The 27,794-nt window shown below is 35.9% G+C and overlaps 1 protein-coding gene across 1 annotated transcript; it reads left to right on the top strand.

The window, feature by feature from the left end:
• Positions 1-27,245, top strand: LOC129938940 (discs overgrown protein kinase). The gene is made up of 3 exons (XM_056046779.1): positions 1-1,012; positions 24,978-25,073; positions 25,145-27,245. The coding sequence occupies exon 3, from the start codon at positions 25,285-25,287 to the stop codon at positions 26,512-26,514; it is 1,230 nt and encodes a 409-aa protein (XP_055902754.1). The 5' UTR covers positions 1-1,012; positions 24,978-25,073; positions 25,145-25,284; the 3' UTR covers positions 26,515-27,245.
• Positions 27,246-27,794: the final 549 nt, after the last annotated feature.

Here is a 27,794-nt window from a genome sequence, read left to right as displayed (position 1 = left end):
AGAAAATGTCAAATAAAATTTTTTTTGTCAAAATGGCGATCGCAGATTTTAGTATATTTTTCTAATTCGTTTTCTTCAAAAATGCCCAAGTAGAATCAGAAAATATCGCCATAAATTTTGAATAATATCAATTATCAAATTAAGAACTTTCTTATTTTGTTTTATGTTTTAATTGAAAATAACTGCAAGTGGACAAAAGAACTAAAAGAAGAAAAAGTCCAAATTCTCCATCGCATGTGTTTTTCGTGTTCGGTGGCACAATCCCCAACATCATCACCTTCATCATCATCATCATTTTCGTCGAACCATCATCGCCAACCAACAACCATTGTTAGCCGAAGGACCACAGGATTTATTTAATTTTAATTTTTCGTTTAAAGAAAATTTATTTCCATCCAAAAAACGAGTGTGAACTTTTGTTAAAATAGAAAAACCTCCCAGTTCCCAGCAACACAGCATTAGCATTCCTATTCCTATCGTCGTCGTCGTCGCTCGCTTTCTCTCTACATCTCTGCTGCTGCTCTGCTGGCGAGGCGAGGTGGAGTGGAGTGGAAAAAAGATAGCTTCCGGATTTGTGGAATTGCAGCACAATGCAAATCTGTGATTCAGCTGTGTCATCGTCTTCGGGTGTATTTTCAGCTCGATTTTGATGATGAATTTGTAATCCTTAATTGGACGACTCTAACTCGCAACGCATGAAATTGCATGAATTGCAATTGCCGAGGAAAGGAACCAACCAAGAGTCGCACGGAGTGAGTTAAGAAAAGAAAATAACAAAAAACAAAACAACTGTTGTTATTGGAGAGAGAGACGCTCTGTCCCGAAATTTAACCTCGAGTGTCCTATAAGAAAATACTTAAGTTAAAACCTCAGAAAAACCTGTTCTGGAATTAAGGTTTAATTCACTCTGTGGAACATATTTCATCTACGACGTGGGGTGGATATCAAAACATTTCTTTGATAAAAAGAAAAACTTCTCTTCTCCCGAGGAGCGGCACCTAGATTCGTGGAGGTGAGTTTTAAATTTGTTATGATTTTTAATAATTTTTCTTTTTTGATTCTTTTGAGAAAAAAATGTTTTTATTTATTTATAAAATGTGCCAAAAAAAAAAAACAAAAGGGAAGAAAAAGGGGTTCTGTTTCTTTTTCTGTGTGTTTTCGTGTTCTTTTCTTTTCATCTTTTTGTTTTTCTCTCTGTTGCTATTTGATTTTTGTGTTCTGAGTGTAACATGCGTAGATTAGATGTGTATCAATTATCAAATATTTTCATTTTCAAAAAAACACAAATGAGGAAGATTTTGTTCTCTAAACAAAGTAAGTTTCTACTCTTAATGACGTAGGCAACTTAAAGTTATAAGCTACTTCTTTACTGTAGTAAAGTTCTTCTTCAAAAAATTCCTTACTGCGCATTGTAAAGACGATGAAAATGTGTTTTCTAGGACACAATTTATTTTGTTTATTTATCGTAGCACCACAAATAAGTGTGTGTTGTTTTTTTTTTTTCTTAATTTACTTAAAGTAGAAAATTTGCACTTTTGCAGATTAAGGCCATTGAAGGTTATGTAAAGTACACAAGCAAAGGCAAATGCATGCAACTACATTCGTTTAGATAAACGAAATTTAAACATGACTCTATAAAGTTTGTTAAAAAGCTGCCTCACAGAAGTCAAATAATTTTGTTTAAAAAATACTCAGATGTCTTTTTCTGTTACAATCTTTATTTATTATGAAAAATATGTTAGAATACTGTTGAAGAGAAAAATCTTACTTTGTTATGTATAGTTCACTTAAAATTTTGTATGGAAAATGGTTTCGAATAGTTGCTAGACTTTGAAAGAATTAAAAGAAAGTATTTTCGTAAATAAAGCCTGCCATATGGTGTTGTTTACAGTCAAACAAAAATAAATAAAAATGAATAAGTCTTCTCATGGTGTTTCTTTCGTTTCTTATTGGTTCTGAGATCTTGGATCGTCATCGACTTTTTGGCATAAAAAAGTGAGGCGTCACAATCGATTGGCCCATTTCTTTAAAAATCGTGTGAGATTTGCTGTGTGGCTCTTGTTGAAACAACATGTCAATTAAGTCCTTATATTTCAATTTAGGCCAAAAATAATCGGTAATCATGGCGCGATAACGCTAACCATTCACAGTAACATGACGACATTATCGTTAACCAAAAAGTAGGGACCAGTAGGCATACAAGCCGCAGCAAACGGTTATTTTTGTATATGAAGGGGTGAATAATGAAGTAAATTTAGATTTCCACACCACCGATAATAACTCATTATTTTAATTATTGACGAACCCAAATGAAGCTTATCGCCGCTGAAGTTGATTTGCGGATGGAATTCTTTATCTTAGCGCATATTGGAGAACGTACGTCGCTTCAAATGATCAATCGGCTCAAAATCATGACTCGTCTTAATCTTGTTTGGGTTGAACCCAAGATCCTTACATAAAATACGCCTTTATGTGATTTGAGCGATGTCCAATTCATGAGAACGCCGTGATTTGAATCGTTTGATATGCACGCCTGAACTGCACCAATGTTTTTGACTTTTTGACACTCCGACTTAATTTTTTACATTAATCTTTTTATTGCCAAGTAAGAAGAACGACATAAGTTAACGCTCGAACGCGACGAAGTTAACGCTCCAACCGACTCTGAATTTCGGTAGAAAGTGTTTGTTATTTAAAGACGTTGCCCGTTGGTGTACTTTACCATATTAAACATTTTCAGGTTTGCTGAATAAATTTTCAATGACAGTTTTAATTAATTAAATAAGTTAGAAGTTGTCACGTCCTGATATTAAAAATGAAAGAGAAAAAAAATTACGTTATTAACATAAACAATTTTTTAATGAAAAGATTATAACTTTTAAAAATATTAACTGCTGGAACTTGATCATGCATCAAGGTGTTAAGTTAGGTTAAAGTAGCTTTCCGTTATGGAGTAGGACATACTGAGGCCGGTATAATAGCACATTGTGCTACCACATGAAACTTGAGGCTTTCATATAAACCCAACCATTTTGAGCCCTTGAAAGACTAAATATGTAAATATGATTGAGATCTTTTTAGATTTAGAAGAGCTTTCTTAGGCGTTTTTTAGCAAGAGCAAGGCATGAACAGAGAAAGTGAAGAACTGTTTCCTCGTGTTTCTCATCTATAAAGCTTCCACAAAGTAATTTTTCTTACAATTTTCTGAAATGTCTCTATATGGCCCGGCACAACTTCTAGAAAAATGTATAATCAAAATTCTAAACGAATATTTGTTTGAAGTTTTCACGCCTTTCCGTTTCTTTCTACCTTCTGTCCCAGGTTTTCCTATAAATAAATAAATAAATTAGGTGGCGCAACAGCTCTTAGAGAACCAGTGCCTACTGACTTACAACTTTCAACAAGTCCTGTGTACGAGTAATGCCAGGTATGTGGAGTTGTACTTCAGTTTATATGCCGAATCCGAATAGCAATTATTATTGAAGGATTTGTCAATTCCTCTAAGGTAGTAGGACCCGTGAAAAAAAAAAAACTTTAACTGACACAGAAAGAGAATGAGCACAAGAACTCCAATAATTTTCCCATAAGAGGATTCAAATTGAATAGACTGTTATTTGGACAGCTCTGACATTTGAACCTGCCATCTTTTAAAATTTGACAAGTTGAAAATAGGGAAAAAAAACACGCTTCAATAGCGGGTAGTTTTGAAGTCATAGTCTCGAAGAAGTGACCGCTGAGATTTGTTATTTAAAATTTAAATACAATTATGAATTGTTTTAGGTTGAAAAAAACTAAAAGTACTTCGGATGAAAGGAGTTTATCTGCACCATACAAATCTGTATGATGGGAGTTCATCTTGGCTAATGATTCCATAGAAAATTCACGTTCCGATGAAATAATAGAACATCGAAAAGTAAACGAGAATCCAAAGTAGAAAATCATGACCATTAAGGTATGTGACCAGGAATTGGGGGTAGACACAAAAAGAGAATCGTGTTGAGAAAAACATAAATCTGTGCAAAGAAATCCATGCAATACCTGCCAAAACAAATGTTCTAGTAGATAAAGTGAGTCACAAAGGCAAGCAAGTTTTTGACTTTTATTGGAAACTGTCATAGATTGGTTATTATCTTTGATTGTGTTCCTATCAAAATGCGACGAAGCAAAGAAATTGAAAAGAAGACTGAAACAAGGAAATATTTTATAAATTTTGAAGGGAAGAGAATGCAAGTAGGTAAAACTTAACATTTCCAGTAGAGTTTACACATATGCCCTTGAAAAAACAACAGTTTTAAATACATCGGAAACAGACAAGATGCGTGCAGCACCTACGTCAAATGCTTCATCCAATGATTTAAAAGCTTACCAAGGGTTCCATTCCATTATTGCCGTTCTAGAACCAGTAGAACTTACTAGCCCACCGAGTACTTTAGTGTTTCTAATCTTTACAGAGAATTCAAAGAAAACCAAGAGGAACAAGGTTTGAATTTTGTCTGTGAAAAAATATTTCGCGGAATTTTCAAGGCGTACAATATTGGCATCCATGTTCCCAGAAAAGGTAAGTTTACCTTTTGCCAATCCTTTAAGGACAGTGAGTTGGATGAGACAGAGAAAACAAAGTAGTAAACATTCCCAACAGAAAGAAACTAGCTATAAACTGTTTAATGAAGACCAGGAAAAGGCTAAAAAATTACACATTCATTTGTTTGTGCGAGTTTTGACCTGCAAAAAGTTCTAAACGTTCCATATACAGTTGTGTTCATAAAAATAGCAGTGCTCTCCAAATAAAACAAAAAGGCCTTCAATATCAACGTTATAATATATTTCATTAAACTTCTAACAACAAACTGAAATATTTTATTTACAATAACAGAAAATAAGTATTATCGATTTTTTACCGCCAGCTTTGTCACAGTAAAAAACGTTTTTTAAATATATGGCTGTTCAAAAAAATAGCAGTGCAGCACTAAGAAGTAAGACAAACTGTAATAAGTTATATGAAAGTATACAAATAATGTTAGCTTACTTTGTTGCATAACCATTGTTTTTTATGATGCTTCGCATCTACGTGACATCGAGTCCACTAAAACCTGATACCTCTCGACTGTTATTGCGTTCCAAGAATCACGCACTGCTACCCACAAATTTTTCGAATTCTTGGGTTTTGCTTTATGAACTACGTTCTTACATCCCGCCACAAATTTTCAACGGGGTTAAGGTCAGAGGAATGAGCGGGCCACTCCATAAGGGATAACTTCTTCTGCTCAAATCATGACCTTCAAACCTTTTTTGACGTATGCTTTGGGTCATAGTCTTGTTGGTATACCCATACTTACGGCATTTCCTTTTCAGCATAGGGTAACATAACCTCCTCGAGAATATTCACATACTCGGTTGCATCTCTTATACCCCCGATAGGATTTTTAGGCCCGACCTCGTAATAAGAAAAGTAAGCCCATATCATAATTTTTCCTCCACCAAGCTTCACTGTTTTAATAGTGTACCATGGATCGTATGCTGCATTTAAGGGTCTTCGCACATATTCTCGACGACCCTTGGACCCAAAAAGGACGACTTTGCTTTCACCGCTCCATAGAACCTTCCACCATTTCTCTTTTTCCCAATCTCTATGTGCTTTAACAAACTCGATTATCTTTGCCACATGCCTTTTCGTCAAGAATGGTACATTGCGTGGACTTCGGGCTGGTAACTTCCCTTATAAAATACGTTTTCTGATTGTGACATCGCTAACAGACAGTTGAAGTCCATTTCTTATTTCCCTAGAGCCTATGGAAGGGTTCTGTTTTGCTGTCATCCTTTTTGGGCCTCAAGCTTTCGGTTTATTTTGTCATTTTAAGGCGTAACTGGCCATTTTTGCTGAGCAGCTTAGGATGCCTGGAATATTTTGGTAGGTTTTTCCCTCCAAACGCAGTTTTTGAATAAGTTTTCGAATTGCTTCGGTGTAGTGTCTTGACTGTCCCATTGTTTATTTTTGAGCCAATATTTATTGATTTTTTATATATTAGAATGTTAAAAATACTTAAAACTTTAAATAGTAAAATATTTACTTACCGAAAATTAAAAAAAAAATAATTTTTAACCTTCTTAATTATAAAATCAAAGGCACTGCTATTTTTATGAACACTCTATATCGAGAGAGTTTGAAATATTGCGTGTTCACCGGCAAAAGTAGAGTATAACTTTAAGCTAAAAGTTTCTAATATGAAAACGAAAGACCGTTAGATGCAAGTAACATGTTAGTTTTTTAGTAAGAATTCCCGTTCTTAAAATAATTGACAATCTAAATAAAATAAAATGTGATCAGGACTGCTATTTTTATGAACACAACTGTACGGAGAGTATGGTATTTTATTATTCGAGAAAATAGTCGTTCTATAACCAGATAGTTTATGAGAGTTTGGGGCGAAGTTGATGGAATGCGAGGAGCAAAGGAAATTTGTTCAATCCTCAATCAGTACTTGAAAATTGTCGATGTCCTGGACAAAATAAAAATCGCCAAATCATAACAATGATTTTTTTTGTTTTTACAAAAACAAGCTCAACACATTAACAAAATTAAATTAACATTTCTACTCCCTGGCCATACCTCTATACATTTCTGTTGACTCGGTACTATAGAACGATTTGTTAAAAAAGGACAATTTGGACACTATCATAATGGGTTACTCTGATTTCGAATTCAAGGACAAATCCCAAACCTTATGAGGTGGTCGCAGCAAACGGTTATTTTTGTAGATGAAGGGGTGATTAATGAAGTAAATGTGGATTTTTAAACGATAAAAAATAACGCATATTTTGCTTATTGACGAACCTACTGAGCCAAAGAAGATGATTTGGAATTATGGAATTCATAATGTAGGGACACACTTTTAAGGACCTAATCGAGCTTCAAATGTCCAACGGATTCAATTCTTGAGTCATCTTGGTCTTGTATGGGTGTAAACTAAGGTTCTTACGTAAAATAAACCAAATAAAGATCTGATGCCCAATTCTTAAAAACGCCGTGATATTGATTGATTTAGATCGATTGCTATGAACGCGTGAACGGCTCTGGGACCAACCTTTTGACTCACTGACACGGTCGCAACACAAAACAAGTATGTAGGCTCAATTTTGTGCATTAAACTTCTGATTACCTGGTTACTAGGTTAAGAATTACGACAGAAAAATAGAGTTAACGCCCCAAACGACTCCCAATTTCAGTAGAAAATGTTTGTAATTTGGAGAAGTTGCTCGTTCTTGAACTTTACCATTATAAACAATTTGAGTTTACTGAAAAAGTTGACAATGACAGTTATAATTAATTAAATAAGTTTGCCTATGCCATCCTAAAGTTTAATGGCCCATTGTGCTACCACATAAAACTTGAGGCTTTCATCTAAACCAGTTTGAGTTCTTCTTTAAACTTGAAAGAGTGATTATGTTAATATGATTGAGATCGTTTTAGATTTAGAAAGATTCTCTTAGATAAGTCTTGCGTTTTTGGGCAAGATCAGGGCATGTACACAGGAGGTGAAGACCTGTTCTCTCCTCTTCCTCATCCACAAATCTTCCCCAAAAGTCATTTGAGAATACGCCTAGCCCGTGTCCGTTTATGGCACCGATTAACGAGCTTAAATGCGATCTGCAAAGAGATAGCAAGCACCTTAAGCGCTTTAAATCTAGTGTAGGGCAGATGTTTTTTTTCGAGAACTAACACATGGCGATGTTATTTAACCTGATGTTTGCCTTCTTCATAGCATCTTGCATTAGAAATAGTTCACATTTAGCGATTGGTATGGCAGCATTAGCCATACGTGGCAGAATCGGTTGTACTTTACCATTTCTGGCCAGTTCATCTGCCATACAATGTCCTGGAATGTCTCTATTGCCCTTCACAACTGCTAGAAAAATGTATATTCAGAATTCTAAGCAAATATTTGCTTGAAGTTTTCACGCCTCTCCTTTTATTCTACCTTTTTCCCTATAAATAAATAAATTAGGTGTTGCAACAGCTCTTAGAAAGCCAATGCCTACTTACTTACAACTTTCAACCAGTCCTGTGTACGAGTAATGCCAGGCATGGGAGTTGGACTACAGTTTATATGTCGAATCCAAATAATAATTATTCTTGGAGGATTTGCCAACTCCTCTAAGGTGGGATGCCCGTGAAAAAAAAGCTTTAAGTGACACAGAAAGGGAATGAACACAAGAACTCTGGCATGACAATCATACGCACTAACTATCGCAAATTGAAAAGACCAGCGGTTCCCAATCATTTTTAGTCGCGAAACACTTTTTGCTTTAGAAATTTCACGCCGAGTAATTCGTTGCGCATATGCCATTTTTCATAGTTACATGTAGCAAATAAAACATCTTTTTTTTAATTTATTTTATTTTATTCAGGAAACAGTTTCTACAACTAAAACCACAAGAATAATGTTAACTTAATAAGGAATTGATAATTATATTATATGCATTATAATTACACATATGGAGTTTTTTTTTGAAATATCTGTTTAAATTTGGTACAACTGCAACGGTATATCAGGTTCTTCATCCAGACAGGATCTATATTTTGTTTTGGTTGCAACATATGTAAAGAACCCTGAACGCCGCAGAATAAGGGTTTATAACGTATACGTTTTCCCGTTCAAGTGGAATTCGACTGGAAAATAGTGGAGGAAGCTATCCAGCAAAACTACTATAAAACTCATTTAAAATATCAACGGGAATGTCCAAATCTATTTCTTCTTTAAATTCCTTGAGCATTGGGAAGCTGTCTAGGGTTTGCTTTTTTATGGTATTTTTAAATGCTTCCACAACAAATTTGTCTTTAAGGAGGATGTTCTAACTTCAACTCTTATTTCGAAAAGCCGCGTCAGTGTTTCTCCCAAAAAAAGCCACCTTACTTGTGTCAACTAATTTTTTGATGGCCTTTTCACCCAACAAACATTGAATAATATCTTTAAAACATGGCTTTATTGAGTTATCATTAATGGTATGGGCCATAGGACGTCATCAACCCACTTTCGTTCACTGTTCTTGAGTGATAACGATAATTAATAATGGTTTGAAATTTAGTTCAGTTCAGCACACTTTCTTTTAAAGAAATCTGGATGAATCCCTGCAAAGTGGCGTTTCATTTTTGCTGGAAACATTCCACTGTTCATCCAAAGGTCAAATATTATTCATGGTACTTCCTTTTAATAGATTTTTTCCTGCAGCATTGAACACCGTGGAACTAGTACCTACTAGGAAAACTATCAAACTCAAAACCTTAAGAAATCTCTTACACCGCTGCCTCTATTGCGTCATTTTCCTTCGCACTAAAATAAGTATATGGGAAACCGATATTGAACAAACAAAATAAAATCATTGAATCATTTAGTGCGGTTGCATCCTTAAAAAACAGAAGTTATTAACCGGGGATTACTTTTTAACGTAAATTATGATTTTGTTTGGACATACCCGTCATTTGGTATTCTTCGGCAGATTCGGGTGCTTTTTGCTGATTATGATTGTTTGCAGGCCTACTATGGCTGCCGTTGAAAAAACAAAAAATTTGAAATTTGTTTGTAGTTCATATGCTGACTTTTTCTTTTTTAAATATGAATTTCAATTCGAATGCTGCGATGAAAATTACAAGATCAAAAGCCCAAAATTAACTAGTTACTATTCCGTCTTTGATTTTTTATATTTTTTCAAATATTTCCACGGAGCACTTGATTATTCTTCGCAGAGTACCAAGTGCTCCACGGAGCACAATTTGGAAAACACGGAAATAGACTGTTGGACTTCTATCCTTCTGCCTTATCTACGTTGCTCTATAGCCCGTACAACTCCTCATTCAATCTACCCCTCCACTCACCTATACATACTGGATTGTAGATCACAAGAAGAAGAACATTTCTCTCTAAACGACCCAAGGTGCTTTCTTCCGCTTTAGTCATAATCTAAGCTTATAGCTGGACGGATATGATATGACAGCGCATCACCTTTTCTAATTCCTTTTTTGACATCAAAAGTTTCAGTTAAGTTTTTTCCAACCTGGAAATGAGAACTTTTATACCGAACAGGTTAAAAGTATCAGACCCAAAGAAAACGGATGGTTTGATGCGAGCTGTAAAGAGGCTATTAGGGCCAAAGAAGTAAGTTTCCCTTGCTATAAAGGCAACTGTACTGAGGAAAGCCGGAAAAAGATGAAACAAGCCAGGAAGGCCTGCAACGCCCATATTCGACGGACCAAAATTTTACATGACCAAAAATTACGGCAAAAAATGTTGCAATGTCACAAACGAAGTAAAAATATTTGGTCATTTGTAAAAAACATGAGGAATTCTTCCTCTACATCGGTTCCTACGCTCGTTGTCAATGACACTCCTTTTGTTAGCTCTTGTTGTCGCCAATTCTGCCTGAACTTGAGCGAGTTAGTGATTCTATGGGACCAATCTTTTTTCTCACTTGTACTGTGGCATGAGTCCTTAGAGATCTAAACACACATAATTCCGCTGGTCCGGATGGTATCCCCGCTATTTGTTCTGAAGAGGTGTTCTTCAACACTGGCAAAACCACTGCGTAAGCTTTTTCATCTGTCCTACTCCTCAGGTCTCGTTCCGAGAGGATAGAAAACCGCATCGAAAGCTTCTTAATGACCGTCAGTACGGTTTTCGAAGCAATAGGTCCACTGGTGATCCCATGCTTCAGCTCACCGAACAGTGGAGCAAATCTTTACATCGCGTTTTAGAAAGTAAGATTATTGCACTTGATATTTCAAAAACATTTGATAGGGTTTGGCATCAGGCTCTCTTATCGAAAATGCTTGCTTTCGATTTGCATGAATCCCTGCTTCATTGGATTAGTAATTACCTCTCGGATTGCTAGATACAAGTAGTATTGGATGGAATTAAGTCTGAAGTCCATAAAATAAATGCTGGTGTGCCCCAGCACACTCTTTCTCATTTTTATTAATGATATCCTGTCTGCAACATCTAATACAACACATTTTTTCTCTGACGATAGTAATCTTAGCTTTTCATATTCGTTTTCAGACTCACATCCCTCTTCTTCGGATGTGGAACTGCAACGACAAAATATGATAAGCTCATTAAATTCCGACCTTAACAGCATTGTTCAATGGGGATTAAAAAACCGCTTGGAATTCAATGCTGTCTTGTATCGTTAAAGCGAGATATACCCCCATTGATATTATACATGGATGGCACTTGCATCAATGAGACTGAACACCTCGATGTTCTCGGTATGTGTGTTACCAAACACGTCTTGTGAAATGATCACATACGCGATGTCGCCAAAATTGCCGCAAGGTGTTTGGGTTTCCTTAGGCGATGCAAGAAATATTTCAACCCTTCTGATCTGGCTGTTATCTACAAGACTCCAAAGCTTGAGTATAACTCCCATCTCTGGGCTGGTGCTCCTGCAACTTACTTAAGCCTCTTGGATAGTATTGAACGTAGAGCATTTAAATTGAAAGATGATAATATCATCATACGTTCATTTACTTCGTTTGAACATCGTCGTAAGGTCTCTTGGGTGACCCTTATGCTCTAGTGAAATAACCAGTTGCATTCCTCCCCTTAAACAGTTCAACCGTAATACTCGCGCTTCTAGGAATGCTCATCAGTATACTCTCGAGTCCAACTTCGGCCGTATTGTCAAATACAGAGATTCAATCTTAATTGCAATATTCAGGAATTCAAAACCTAATGTGCACCTAGTGATCACACTGTGCTTCTGCATAATAACTGTAGTAATATTGCTAGGCACCTCAAACCATTGTGTCATATCTAAAACTAAACTGGTGGTGAAATATTTAAACTAAAAATCCCCTAGAGAACCGTTTGGGAATATGAAAAAGCCAAGCTTGGACGGCATCTTTAGGAACTTTTACTCGTCACTATGGTTCCTTTATAGTATCGTGGATTCCAAGGCAGATATGATTTCAAACTTAATTCTTTGTGGAATGATAAATCCAAATTGGGTAAAATTTATCACATCCAAAGAAAACTTATGGTTCGATTCGAGCTGTAAAGAGGTTTTTAGGATAAGTTCAAACAAAAAGATATATAATGGACATATTCCACGCATTTATTTTTTGCATGACCAGAAATTACGGCAAAAAATAATACGATGTCCCAAAGGTTATACAAAATGTTTCGTCGGTTTCTACGCTCGTTTCAAATGACGCTCCTTTTGTAATCTTGATGTAGGCAATGAGTGTTATAATTCCGTCTACACTTAAAAGCATAAATGATTTTATGTAACGAACCTTCTTTTGCAATCGTTAAGTTGCTGGAGTACTTTAAGACCAAAAACCACAAAATCGCCTGGGCGGATAGTGTCTCAACTTTTGTTCTGAAGAGGTTTTCTTCATCGCTGGCAAAACCTCTCGGTAAGCTTTTTCATCTCATCATTTCATCATTTTTCCAGCCGGTCCCTAAAAAAGGCGAATCCTACGTCCTTTTTTTCCCATCTCATGGAAACGCTGATCCATTTTCAGCTTAAGAAATAACTTAAAGAATTAAAGTTTCTTAATGACAGGCTTTATGGGTTTCTTAACAATCCACTGCTGATCTCAAGGTTTATCTCACCGAACATCGTTTTGGAGAAAGTAAAATCATTGCACTTGATATTTCAGTGGCATTTGATAGAGTGTAGCATCAATCCATCTCTTGTGGAGTAATCTCATATTTTAAATCGTCAAAAACGCTACAAAGTGTTTAGGTTTTCTGCGACGATGCAAGAAGTTGTTTACCCATTTTGATTGGGCTATAACATATAAAGCCCATATTCGTCAAAAACTCAAGTTCAACTCCCATATCTAGGAAGGTGCTCCAATAACCGTCTTGAGTCTCTTGAACAGCTTTAAAAATAATAGTTGACCGTTGTCTAGCTAAAACTTTTGTACCTCTTGAGCACCATCGCAAGGTTTCTTGTCTATCATAAATGTATTGTTATTTTCACAAACAATACTCTAGTGAATTAGACAGTTGCATTCCTCCCCTCAAACAATTCAAACATCATACTCGTGCGTAATTTCGTACGTACTGTAAAGTACAGAGATTCTTTTTTTAGTAGCACTTCACGAATGTGGAATGCTTTACCAATCTCAATATTTCCGAGGCATTACATTGCAGATATACAAAATCAATGCTCATTAAAAGGGTATTCATATTACAGCATAAATAAAATCATTCAAGCATAGTTACGCGAAGGCGCCTTTCGAGTATAAAATATTTTTCAATCCTAAAATTCATTTAATTTCAAATTGCAATTCACCCCATGGTAAAATTTCTAGTAATCAATTTATTATTAAAATATATTTTCTCTAATCGCCCACATATATATTTCTTGTACTTATCAAAAAGTACAATTTAAAAAAATAATCAAAACAATTGAAATAAACAACAACTGTTGTCCTGTCCGTCTGTACTCTCTGAAGTGTGTTCAGATTGTTCATGCTCAGTCTCACTCAGTAGGTGGCATTTGCATCTTTCTGATATTGTCGTGCTGCATCATGATTTAAATCTATTTGCTAATTCACTTTCCTTTCTTTGCTATTGTCTATATTGTTGATAAATCAAACCACTACATTTCCACACATGTTTTTTTTTTATTTATTTTTACACTACTTTAACGCCTTGAAGTCTTTACAGAGTTTCTTATCTGATAATGGTGTTCTATTTTAAGAAACATCATCATTAGGAATATCTCACGGGCTGCTGACCAGTGTTTTAGTTTTTGTCTTCTAAGTAAATCAGACAACAACAACAACAAACCAAACTTCTATGCATTGTTGTTGTTTCGATTAAGTATCTAGAGGTATACGCATGAATGATTGTTATTTATCATTCGATTTTTATATCTCTTGGGGTTTCTGTAAAACAAAAGCAAAGCGAAACAAAAAAGAACAGAAAATGATTCATTTTGAATTCAAAAAATTGATAGCAAAACTAAACTAAACCTTAACCGTTTGTTGAACTTCACTTCACAGACAAAAAACATACATAACTCCCGATTCTTTCGTTCCATTGTGTATCAGTTCTTTTTATTATTATTATTGTGTCTTTCATAATTTTGAAATGTATACAAAAATATCTTATATTTGATTCTTATGGATTCGTATAGAATGTAAAAAAATGCTTTAAATTTGTATTTTTTCGGAAGTAAGAAGAAAGTAAAGTTTCGGATATACTAGTTTCGGAGATAATCTAAATTCTGGTGAGTTAACTCGTGCTAAGTCTTAATTCTGTGCTTTTTAACGTTTTTAAAAGATAAGAAAGAGAGAATTAAAGTTACTTTCGTAAATAAATATGAATAGCAATTGTTTTAGCAAGTCTAAACGACCAAGTTGAAGACGTTAAATTATTTTATAGACTTAAATGAAAGTGCTAGCAAATAGACGCGATTAGCATTCTAATTGCATGAAGAAGCAATAGTTAGCAAGCATTCAAGTGTTAACCAGCTGTTTGATATATTTTTGTTATTGTTTCTTTTGTTTTTGTAATAATTTTTATTTGTTTGATAATCGGATAACTTAGCATAAAGAATCTTCTTCTTGTAGCTATTTACTTACTTATTAATAGAAGACAAATATTGTAAATCTAAGTAATTTATTGAATTTAAAGTTGTTTTCATTGAGTTTTATTTTTTTTAAACATATTTCTTAAGAATAAGAGTAGGTATCTTTTTCTTAAAAAGAAAATGCAGCGAGTTTGTTGTAATTTATTTGATACTTAAACTATTTCTGTTGTGATTATTGTAATTGAATTGGGATTTATAAAAATTAGTCACAATAAATGATGAATCAACTTAAAGAAGAAAAAAATGCAGATGAATGGTAATTCGTAATTAAATAAATATTATCCTATAATTAAAGACAAATAAAGTACTCAAAAGTTATTTAATACAACAAAGATATGAGTATAAAGTCTATAAAGTATTGGTCATAGAGTGAAACTAAATAAATGATTTGTAGTGCCTTTAAAACTGCATTGCCCCTGAGTCTATTTTTTTTCTTTTTTTAAGGGAAATAATAGTAAATCTTTGTGTAAAATTCACTACAGGCAAGTGCGTGAAATGTTGAATTTCTGAGACCGATGGTTTGTGAATTGAGTCTTCCACTCTCGGCTACAAGAACTACATAGTCTTGTGTGTACAACGTTAAACGTTAAACAAACAGTGTTGTCTACTGGTACCAATCTCACAATATTTACTTACAGGAATTGCGGTGGTTGATGTATTTCGGCCAAAACTTCTTTTCAAAAACTTACTTTTTAGGCTTACTTACTTACTTTAGGTGGCGCTACAGTATGGTGCAGATCTGAACCTCAAATAATAAGTGTCTCCATCCAGCTCGGTCCATAGTTGACTGTCCCCAGTTTTGAACACAAAGTTAGTTGAAGTCCTATCCCACCTCCGTGAGTCACCTGAGCAGCGGTCTTCCTCTCCTACAGTGTAGCTGTACAGCCCGTACAGTTCGTCGTTGTATTTTCTCCTCCATTCTCCATCTAAGTTGATACTTACTTACTTACTTAGGTCATCAGACCTGTTAAGTCCGTTGGGGACCCCTTAAGGGGGTCTCTACTACGCCTACGCGCCATCGTGTACGGTTTCCGGAGATGTGTTTCAGCTTCCTCCAACTCTTGCCTAGTAACGCTGATTACGCCTCGACTGTCCTGCGCCATGTGCTTCTCGGTCGTCCAGCTGTTCTTCCTTCTTGTGTGAGCGGATTCCACTGCATTGCTTGGCCTGCAATGCAGTCGTTACCTTTTCGAAGCGTATTTTCAATCCATTGCCACTTCGTATTATTGATTCTATAGGTTCCTTAACTGTCCTTTTATGAACGACCTCATTTGAAATACGGTTTGGCCAGAAAATCCTTAGGATGTTACGAAAACATCTATTTACAAAGGTTTGCAGCTTTCTTGTTATGGCTGAAGTAACCTTCCAAGTGCTGCACCCATTAAGAAGCACAGATTTGACATTTGTGGGAAACAGTCGTAGCTTTGTTCTTAAGCTGATAGAGCTATTGCTCCAAATTTTTGACAGCATACCGAACGCCTCTTTTGCTTTGCCGATGCGGCAGATGACGTCTTGTTCAATTTCGCCTTCGATGGAAACGATATTTTAAAGGAATTGAAAGCTCTCCACTTTTTCCACCGGTTGCGAGGAAATATTTATTTGAGAGGATGGTCAGCCCCACTTGTTGTCATTTGATGGAGATCCATGATCGTATGAGAGATTAAGCAAACATCTTCCGCGTAATCCAAATGCTTTAAATAGGATGCCAAAGTCCATTGGATCCCTCCGCTACCTGACAGAGCTGAGCGCTGAGTCCTGTCTGACTCCGCTTCGGATTTCAAAATCATCTGACAACCTACCATCATGCATAACGTGACACTAGGATCCACCATATGCTGCTTTAATAATAGCAATTAGTTTTTCTAGGATGCCTCTCCTACGCAAAGCTAACCAGATATATTCCTGTAAACGCTATCAAAGGGCTTCTGGAAGTCGATGAACAGCAAGTGTAGTGGTGATCGATATTCAAGGTACTGTTCAATAATGATCCGCAGGGTGTTAATATGATCAATACAGGAGCATCCAGCGCGGAATCCTGCCTGTTCGGCATCGAGTGTGGCTTCAAGGTGTTCTCTGATGCGTTCCAGTATAACTTTTGCTACTATTTTGGCAACGGCTGGTAGCACGCCAATTCCTCTTCAGTCTTCGCACATTGTAAGATTTCCTTTTTTTGGGAGCTTGATGATAATTCTCTTTTTCCACTTATGGGGGAAGTTTTCGGTTGTTCAGGTTTCTTGTATGAGCGGATTCCATCAAGTCCTACCGCTTTGTTGTTCTTAAGTACTTTAATTGCGGCAACGATCTCATCTTTACTGAAAGGTGCGGTGCGGATTCGGGGATTAATTTCTTCAGCCGCTTCAGAAGGTATCGGCTGCACGTTGTTCTTTCCACCTTCTGACTTGCTTATCCACCGAACTTATCACCGTACCGTCTACTTCTTTCAACGGGTGTTGCTTTGAGCTGTGTGTACCGGTCAGATCTTCGGTTATTCTGTAAACGGTCCTGCTGTCGCACCTGTTTGTAGCATCTTTTGCTTCTTGCGGCAATGCGTTGATGTAGTTACGCTTGTCGCGGCGCACACTACGGGGAACCTCTCTCTTTTTCATGCAATACGAGGACTCCAGCTCCTTTCTTTCTTAATCTTGTGCAGCAGTTATTCGAGCCCTTAACTGTTTGCGTTCGTTGATCTTTGCCCAAGATTCTTCTGAAAGCCAAGTATTCTGTCAGCATCTGAAAAGAAAACATTTTTCACAGCGTTCCAATGGTGTTCGATGTTGTCATATACTGTGCTGCTGATTGTTCTCATTTCGTGTGACAGGTGGTCCCTAAATTGTTGACGGGTCGTGGGATCCTTTAGTCAGGCGATGTTGAATTTGGGGGCTCGTGTTGTTCCGTTGGATCCTCGAACTGTAGCTGTATATAAAACGTGATATCGATTCGTATTTTATCAGATAGTCAGGTTTTTTTCAAATCTCTGGATCTCTAATGGAGAGAGCCCAACAATTATTATTCATCTTTGCTGGGTGTCGGGTCATAGAGACATTCCAGGAAATTGTAAGGCAGATAAACTCACCAGAAATGGTACAATACAACCCATTCTACCACGTTTGGCTAGTGTTGGAATGCCAATCGTTACATGTAAACTATTGCTAACGCAAGACTTGACAAACAAGGCGGATTAATATCACCACATGTCATGTCACAAAAAAATATTACCCACACTAAATTTAAAGCGATCAAGGTGCTTGCTATCTCTAAGCAGGTCGCATATAAGCTCGATAATCGGTGTCATTTCTTGGCACTGTCTAATACGAAAGCACGGCACGCGGCCATGTGAGGGAACCTCAATCATATTAACATAATCAGCCTCTCACGTTTCCTAAATGTCTCAAACTAGTTTCATTGAGCTTAGAAGAAAACCTCAAGATTCATGTTGTATCAAAACAGGCAATTAAACTTGCCTAAGTGTGTCTTCCTCCATAACGTACAGCCCTTTTAACCTTAAATAACCTATGTAGGTAAAGTCCTTAACTAGCTCAAAGTTATAGTTGTTCATGGTGACTTTTTGTCCAAGTGAAAAAAAATAATATCTTTTAAACTTAAAACAATATTTCCCAAACAAAAATTATTTCACATGGCATTTTCTGCGAAAAACACAGCTTTTATTGGTGGACAACTAATTAGAAACAAAGAGAAATTTTTACGAATCCCGAAAAACTGTATCATGAAATCCTTTCGTAATGCAAAATGGTATTAGATTTTCCGCTACGAACGGATTTCATGATACAGTTTTTCGGGATTCGTAAAAATTTCCGATTACGATGGAATTCATGATAGGGCTGATTATAAAATTTATAACTTTATGATATCATTTACCTTACGGTGAAGCCTTTTTGCTTCAAAACTTCCCGACATTTTCGTTCCATTGATGAAATAAACCGCCTGCACCGCTCTACAAGTATAGCCTTCCAAGCAGCTTCGATATTCGTAAAAAGAGCATCATTATTGGTGTTATTTTTGAGAGCAACAGCTTTCTTAACATCAGCCCAAAGATGCTCTATCGGCTTTACCATACCATTCCAGAACTGGTATCGATTGGTCCCTAAAGAACTGTTTCCTAATACCAGCAGTCTGCTTGGGGTCGTTGTCTTGCTGAAACTTCCATATCACTGGCATGCTTTCATCGGGCCAATTCACTAATGGTTCCTTTAGAATGTCAATGTATTTAACGGCTGTCAGCGTTCCATCGAATCAATAGATTGGGCCAATTCCACTCCACGAGAAACAACCTCAAACGTTAAGCGAGCTGCTTAATTACTGGCCAAACATATTTAGTGTGGAACGCTGTTCCTTTTGACTCTCGAACATATCGTGCACCATCTTGGCAAATCCTATTTATTTTAGTTTCGTCACTCCACACTGTAATTCCATTTGTTTGTTGTCCAGTTGGCGTGTGATCTTGCGAACTTTATGCTTAGTCTACGTTGCCTTGCCGTTACTAATGGTTTCTTTCGAGAAACACGACCATGTAACCCAACTTCCACCTTCCTTTCTGATTGTGCGTGAGTGTATCGAATGCAACCGAAAGTTGACGTTGTATCTCTGTGGGTGCAGCTTGTCTTACGGCCCGTTTTTTACGAGGTAAATTTTCAGCAGTACCGAAGTTTTGAAAATACTTAATTGGATTGAAAACTATCTTTACAGAACAGTTCATTTGAGATGCAATTGTTCTATAGGACTTTTTGAGCTTCCAAAGCTCAAGAATCGCTTTCCTTGTAGGAGGATCACAACTGTTTAATTTTACAATTGTAAATACCTCCAAAATTTTAAAATTATTCCTTAAAAACGTTTGCAGACAATTCAGAATTTTCTACTTACCAATGCAAAATAAAAAGTAATGTTTCTAATTAGTTGTCCACAGCTGTCTATACTTTGTCTTGCCCTCATTGAGCAATAAACCCATTTTCTCCGCTTCCGTCGCAATGGTCAAAAACGCTCCACTAACATCACGCTTTGATATTCCAATTATGTCAATATCATCAACGTATAAGAAATTGAATGGACCTTTGGGAAATTGTGCCTCTATTGTTGACGGTTGAGATTTGTACAGTTCTTTTCAGAACGATGTTGAAGAAGCCGCATGACAGTCGCATCAGTAAAATCTTTGCAGACCTTAATAGAGCAGCGTGCATTCCTCATCGTCAGTCTCCACAAACGGATACGTTTGACAACGATGCCAAAACTAAACGTTGCTCTGTAAAGCTCTTCCCTATAGATGGCTTTAAAATCGATAAAGAGATGATGGGTATCGATTTAAAGTTCCACTTTTCTGGCTACACAGCACTTACTATAGAAATAAGTTTTAAGTATGAGTTATTCAAGGGTAAAGCGATGTTCTGCGGAGGTATGACCTGAACCGGGACACAGCAGACAGTGTCAAAATTACCAAAGACTAAAAAAAACCACTTGATGGCTCTCCCCATACATACATCAATGAGAATAAAAAGAATTTCAAACTATTTAGAACTCTGTATTTCTCGATTTATTACAATCAAATGATTTCCAAGTGATTATGTGTAAAACTCTTTTTTAAATTAAACGCATGCTTAACTTATTCAATTTCAAGAGTTCCAAGTTAAGAAAAATTTAAATGTCAATAAAAGTGACGCTTATTTTGATATTCTTTGAATTATTTTACCATCCACAAACATATCTACTACTTTTCTGTCTATTTAAAAATTCTCAGGCCCACCTTATGTAAATATGTATTTAAGTTTGAAATGACAGTTTATGTGACAGTTTACACAAGTTTATAACTAAACTGTTGACTTTTGCGTGTTGAAAAGTCTGGAAAGAAATATAATAACAGATGTGAATTATTCTTTACACTCTTAAAAAAAAAAAAACAAATTCATGAGATTAAACATTAAGCGACAAATTCTTGTTATTAACAGCACATATGTAGTTAATTTATAAATAGAAGGAATCTACTTTTAATTATAGACTCAAATCACGGTTATTGTGATTAGCAATCACATTGACACTGATCGAAGTTAATTTATATTAAGTTTATAGTTTCTTTTTTGGTTTGAATGAAATAAGGTTGAAGTTATGAATTCCACATTGAAATTGAAGAATTAATGAGTTTTCTTATAAAAAAGTTTGTAATAAAATTATTTGTTTACTTAAAAGAGTATAAATATAAACCCGGGAACATTCGAAGTATGTAAGAACTTCTGTAAAAATATGAACCTAGGTATATAAAAGCTACATAAATCAATAAAGTATGTGAAGCAGCAGCTCATAGAGAACCAGGTCTTAGTGACTTCCAAATCTCAACCATTCCGAGTAAAGTCAGAATAATGAATGGCCTACAGTTATTATGGTCATTCCATCCTTCAAATCTTTTTCTGGTAGGAAAGATGACTTTATAATCCTTACTGAGGTTCTAGGCAGGAGTGTAGTTGTCAGTGCTTGTCGCTATGTATCGAATGCCGTGCCCATAAAGTCTAAGAAAGCCAGCCTCAGCGCTCTGTACCCCTTTATATTACTCAAAAATATGTCAGTTTAAATAAGAAAACATTTATTTAAACAAACTAAAATTCAACTCACGGCACTTTTCAAATTGTTACCAGGTTTCCAGAATCAGAGATGATTTATTAAGTAATTAATTGCATTACAGGTTAAGTGTAAAGTAAATGTTTAACAATTTATACATGTTTGAATACAGCGAAATATGTAAGTGACCATTTATAATCTTTATGGTCTTTGGACAGTTTATCATTTTATAACTTAGGGTTTTCACGGTCGCTTGCATACATACTAATTTTAAATGTTCGGATAAGCCGCGTATACCTAGTCGTGCAGAAAACGGATTCTCAGGCGTCTCTTAGAATAGATGACAACCCATAGAAAAGTCTTCTGCGCGCTGCCTACGTTTGTTTGCTTATGAAAGCAGTACGGGAACTGATACAACTAAAACCCTTAACCCTAAAAAAAAAACTAAAGAGAAAGATAATGTTCAGAGGATTGGATACATATTTACCTGATCCATGTCAATGCCAAGTCAGGCATCTTGCAACTTTTTTGACTGCTGTTTGGTTAGAACTGAGCATTAGGCTCAGCCACATCCAGGCTAGGAAGTGCACAGATCACTTGAGGTGCAATCTGAAACTCTTTCAAGAAATCGATTCCCAGGTACAAGTTTTGCTGCAAAGACGGAACCAAATAGAGGGGAATTTTTTTCGTCAACCCTTTGTAAGTGATCTCCACGCTGATTCTGTCCACATTAGCTTATTGTTTTCCGTCCGCAGTCTTCACTTCGGAAGTAAGTTTCGAGAATTATTGGCCGTGCAGTAATCCTAAAAAGGGTTTCCCAAAAATGTGGACCGTAGCATAAGGACGAGGACCGTCTGAACTGCATAGCGTGGTGGTTTCAATGGCTTTGAAGGATTTCTTCTTTTTCCGAAACTTACTCCTCAGCTTAGCAATCTTTTCCGAGACAACATTGTTTTTGTTTCCGAAAACCCTGTTCCGGACTTCCATGTAATGTTGAAGTCTTCATGCAGGATTCTGAGTGTCCTCTTGGGAACGACAGGTGGTTTGTTGTCTGTTGCAGAAGGAGTGTTGGTGATTGGAGAGGTATTGGTGTGGATAAGATTTTGGGTGCAGGAACTTGGTTAGAAGGCGTGGTTGGAGGAACAGGTGTAAAGTTGCTGGTTGTAAGTGGTGAGTTTGAAGAGTTTTTTATTGATACTCCGGGTTCTTCTCCAGAGAGCACTTCCCCCGGGTCTTCAAACTGGTATTGGAGGACACTGTGGAGAGGTGGTATTGTTCCACCCACATTTGAAACAGAAGAGGGACCTTTGAGAATCAGGGCATTCGAAGAAGGAATGACCCTTACCCTTACAATTCCAGCAGGTGTAGTTGTGGGTGTCTTTGTCCTTTCGTTTGTGATGAAAGGCATCTACCACCGGTAAAAACTCTTTTAGTTTTTCTCAGCGAGCAGCTCGGAGACTGCACTTAGGCTCGGTGGTGAAATTGCCCCTGTTCTTGGCTTCAGGTCTCTGGCTTCGCGATCAAGGAGGTACTTTTCAACTGTCCGACAGACATACACCATATGAGTCAGGGTCCTTGTATCGTAGGTGATGAAGAGTAATCCAGTCTGACGCCGAACATTGGTCTTCAGAAGTGCGATGATCTCTATGTCTGTTTTTGGAATTCTTTAAATGTTCAGTTTCTGAACAGCAGCATAGAAATCATTAACATTTACACATAAAGGGCTATCAACGCTTTACAGATCATTTGTTAACGCCTCGACTCTAAAAAGTTTTTTTTTTTAGAAAGAGCCAAATGGTTTTTAACTGTGACAAATGAGCATAAAATAATTCTTCTTTTCGGAAGCAAAGATTTTTTTCGCGTTGAAGAAGTTTATAACAAAGAAAATGAAAGCACTGGTTGACCCAAAAACTGCATTTCTGTATCCTCACACTGAAATCGTCTTTACGGTCTATTTCAATGTTCACAATTTGTCGTGGCTTCTTCTTTCTAGCCAGACAGCACCCGAAAGAATGTATGCTGTGATTTTTTCTGAGTTAAACTATCTTACTACAATGAGCATACTCAAATATCGGACGTTATCGCAGAAAATACTTTTGACTTGTTTCCCACTTCTGACCCTAAATACACAACCAGTCAATTCACGTCTCTAGGCACATCGGACCATAGTGTCATATCTGATGATTTCTCGTCCAGTTAGAGAAAGATCTGGTACGATCTCAATATTTCCTTCAGGATCTTTAACTGGTCACTATGCTTCCTCGGTAGTGATTACTAGTTTGATTCATCTGGAAATGAAAAACTTTATCCCGAATAGGGATAAAAGTATCAAACACAAGAATAAATCATGGTATAATTCGAGCGGGGAGCTTCCGGTGTTTTAAAGCCAACCCAACTGAGGAAAATCAAAAAAGGTTTAAGCAAGTCAGGAAGTGCTGAAAAACCCATATTTAAAGGACCAAATTTTGTCATTACCAATGAAAGAATTGTTACTCATTCATAAAAAGCATGAGGAATTCTTCCTGTTTCTCAGTCCAAACGCTTGTTGTCAATGACACTCCTTAAAATAGCTCTATTGAGAAAGCTTACTTTCTTGCATTGCTTAAACGCATTAATGTTTCTATGGGACCAATCTTTTTTCGTACTCTTACTGTGGCGAGAGTCCTAAAAGATCACAACATTCATAAATCCGATGATGGTCCGGATGGTTTCCTCGCTATTGTTTTGAAGAGGTTTTCTTCCACTCTAGCAAAACCATTGCGTAAGCTTTTAAATGTATCCTATTCTTCTGGGCTCATTCCGAATATTTGGAAAACAGCATTTGTTCAGCCAATTACAAAAAAAGACAAATCGTCATCTTTAAATTATGACCCCTTTTTTCCAAGGTCATGAAAACATGGATCAGCTTAGGAAATATCTCGAGAAAGTATCGGTCAAATGGTAATCTCATGGTTCATCTTACCGTACAGTGGAACAAATGTTAACATCGTTTTCGAGAAAGTAATATTACTAAACTTCTTATTTCAAAGGCATTTGATAACGTCTCTCGAAATCGAAAATTCGTGCTTTTGGTATCGACGAGAAGCAAGAATAGATGAGTAATAATTGCTTCAATGAAACTGAACACTCGATATTCTCGGTATGTGCGTTACCAACCACCTCTTGTTACTGCAAGATGTTTGGATTTTCAGATGGAAAAAATTTTCGCCACCTACTGATCTGGCAGCAATCTAGAAAGCCTATATATGTCCAAAAACTGGTTATCAGGTGGCTGGTGATCCAGTAACTAACTTAAGCCTCTTGGACAGTATTCAAAAAAGAGCTTTTTAAATAATTAGTCAAATTAACATCATTACCTCAATTACGTCACTTAAACATCGTCGTAAAGTTTATTGTCTTAACCTTTGTTACTATTATTTGAACAGACTATTCTCTAGGCAAAAAGCCAATTACATTCCTCCCCTTAAGCAGGTCAATCGTTTATCCCTTAGTCTAAATTCAGTCTTAATGTGAAGTACAGAAATTCGTTCTTTAGCCGTATTTAGAAGTGGAATGTCTTTTCCTGTCATTGCAATGCTCAAGAATTCAAAATCAATGTACATCGACAACTCCTTTGTAACACCTTCTGTTTTTTTCTGATGCTATCACAGTGTCTCTGTCAGTTGTCATTTTACCAAATGATTGTTTTTGTAGAGAATCGATATCTCTATTATTTTGAAATAATATTTAATATTTTTGTAATCAGTTGTACTAATTTATTCAAACGTTTTGATAAATAATAACGTATTTATTAAAACGTATTTTACTATTTTCAGATCGCTGGGGAACTCAAGTGCAACAATTCAGCATTTATTGTTTTAAACCTTAAAACTGTACACAACAACAACAACAAAACACTGATACTACATAAGGTTAGTTCAACATTTGCATTACAAAATTTAAAAACAAAAATAAACCATATTAATTCCCATTTCATTTTTAGAATTCAAACTTTTTTGCTTAACTGAAGAAGAAAACATACATAACAAAAATAGCAATAATTAATTCAAAAACAATTTTAAAAAACAAAAAGAGATTGATTCAAATTTCTAAAACTACAAACAAATAATAATAAATAATAAAATGGAGTTACGTGTTGGAAACAAATACAGATTAGGCCGAAAAATCGGTTCTGGTTCATTTGGTGATATCTACCTGGGCACAACAATCAATACCGGCGAAGAAGTCGCCATCAAATTAGAATGCATCCGAACAAAACACCCCCAATTGCACATTGAGAGTAAATTCTATAAAATGATGCAAGGCGGTATTGGAATACCGCGCATAATATGGTGTGGCTCTGAGGGCGACTATAACGTCATGGTAATGGAACTGCTTGGTCCATCTTTAGAGGATCTATTTAATTTTTGTGCGAGACGCTTCTCTCTCAAAACCGTACTTTTGTTGGCCGATCAAATGATATCACGTATCGACTACATACACTCACGAGACTTTATCCACCGGGACATCAAACCAGATAACTTCCTTATGGGCCTCGGCAAAAAGGGTAACTTAGTATATATCATAGACTTTGGTTTAGCGAAAAAATTCCGTGATACACGAACCCTGCGACATATACCGTATCGAGAAAATAAAAATCTCACTGGTACCGCTCGTTACGCCTCCATTAACACCCACTTAGGAATTGAACAATCACGTCGTGACGATCTAGAATCCTTAGGCTATGTTCTCATGTATTTCAATTTGGGTGCGCTACCCTGGCAGGGTCTAAAGGCTGCCAATAAACGACAAAAATATGAACGCATTTCCGAGAAGAAACTCTCCACAACGATATTGTCCCTATGCAAGGGTTTCCCAAGTGAATTCGTCAACTATCTAAATTTCTGCCGTCAAATGCATTTCGAACAACGTCCAGACTATTGCTACTTGCGTAAGTTGTTCCGCAATTTGTTCCATCGTCTCGGCTTCACCTATGATTATGTCTTCGACTGGAACCTCCTCAAATTCGGAGGGCCCCGCAATCCGGCAGTTCAACAGCAGCAAGAGGACGGCACTGGTGAGGCGAATGCCGCCAACAAACAGAATCCACAGATTGTCAGCAGTCATACAGCTGTGGTGCCCAGTTCTGGAGGTGGTGTAGGTTTAGTTAGCACCACCGGTGGCGGTGGTGGTAATAATGCACCGATGGTAGGAGCAAGTGGCACTGGCAGTGGTGCTGTAGGTGCTAATGATGACGCAATGGCCGTTGCAACAAATTCATCAAGGCCTTACGACACGCCCGAGCGGCGTCCCTCAATCAGAATTCGAGGAGGGCCCACGGTCGTTGTCAATGACAGTAGAAACAATAAATAATACATTGTCTAAACGCAACCGCCGGTTTATACACACATTTAAACAAAAACAAAAATGGTATTTATTTAAAACAAAACAGAAGAAAAAAACAAAAAAAAATACTACTGAAAGATAAACAAAAATGATTTAAATATAAGAATTTTTTTAAGTGCAAGCATGATCGTCGCACTTTTAGCTTCGTGAAGGAGAGTTTCTTAAACTACACACACCACACATCAGGATCAGAATTGTGCATTTTTATTTTACTCTTTCTAACTCCCCAAGTTAAAGATTTAAAACAAAAAATCGCCCCGCTTAGCAAATAAAACACAACTACTTTCGATTTAAAAACAAAAAAAAGTTAAAAGGGAAAAGCAAGCAAGCAAACAAAACAAATGAAAAAGAGGCAACCTGTGTGAATTAGAAACATCATCTCTTCATCTGTGAAATAAATAGCTCGTGGCTTTTTTGCTTTTGAATTCCCAAAAAATCCAAAATAATTAAACAAAACGATCTTAAAATGAATCCTACAAAGCCAACACATTACATTTACACCCACAGTTTAAATTTAATAAAATTATACACAAAAACAAAACATTTTAAACGGACAACGGAACGTCCCTGTTTAAAAAATAAACGTTTTGCTATCAACAACAACAAAAAACAACAAAATAATAATAATTCTCTTATTAATATTTAGTTTTCTTAGCTATAAATAATAAAATACAAACAAAAAACAAAAAAAAAACAAATTTATAAATACATTAATTAATAAAAAGTGAATATCGTAATGAGATAGGAATTCATTATACAATTCATTCAAAAAAAAAAAAAAAACAAAACAAAACAAAAATCATTTAATTCATTCATAGAATTAACCACAAAACAAAAAACAAAGCAAACAAAAATAAATGATATAACAATACATAATAAATTAACTGAAGCATTTTTGTTGTAAAATAAATAATAATATTAATAAAATGAAAAAAACAAAGGAAAAAACAAAATAATGTTTCTTTTTTTTAAAATTGTATGTATAAGAATTATTTTCATGATTATTAAATATTTTTTTGTTTTTACTTTTCTCCTGATTTAGTTACAATTTAATTTGTGTTAAATAATTTTTATATTAGGTATTTTTTTTTATAATTTTTAGGATATTATAATTTTTAAAAAAGCAAAAGAAGAAAAATCATTTTTCTGTTTATTAATTATTACAATTTTAGTTTATACATAATATTATAATATTATATAGAAGTGATTTATATAGAGAAACAATAAGAGGAAACAAATTTAACATA

The sequence above is a fragment of the Eupeodes corollae genome, chromosome 1 (genome assembly GCF_945859685.1).
Source record: "Eupeodes corollae chromosome 1, idEupCoro1.1, whole genome shotgun sequence".
Taxonomy (NCBI): Eukaryota; Metazoa; Arthropoda; class Insecta; order Diptera; family Syrphidae; genus Eupeodes; species Eupeodes corollae.
Note: the sequence above shows the minus strand (reverse complement) of the source record. Positions and strands in the feature narration are given on the sequence as shown.

Bases quoted from the DNA above. Each gene is read 5' to 3' on its own strand.
- LOC129938940 (XM_056046779.1), top strand. From the start codon at position 25,285: ATGGAGTTACGTGTTGGAAACAAATACAGATTAGGCCGAAAAATCGGT.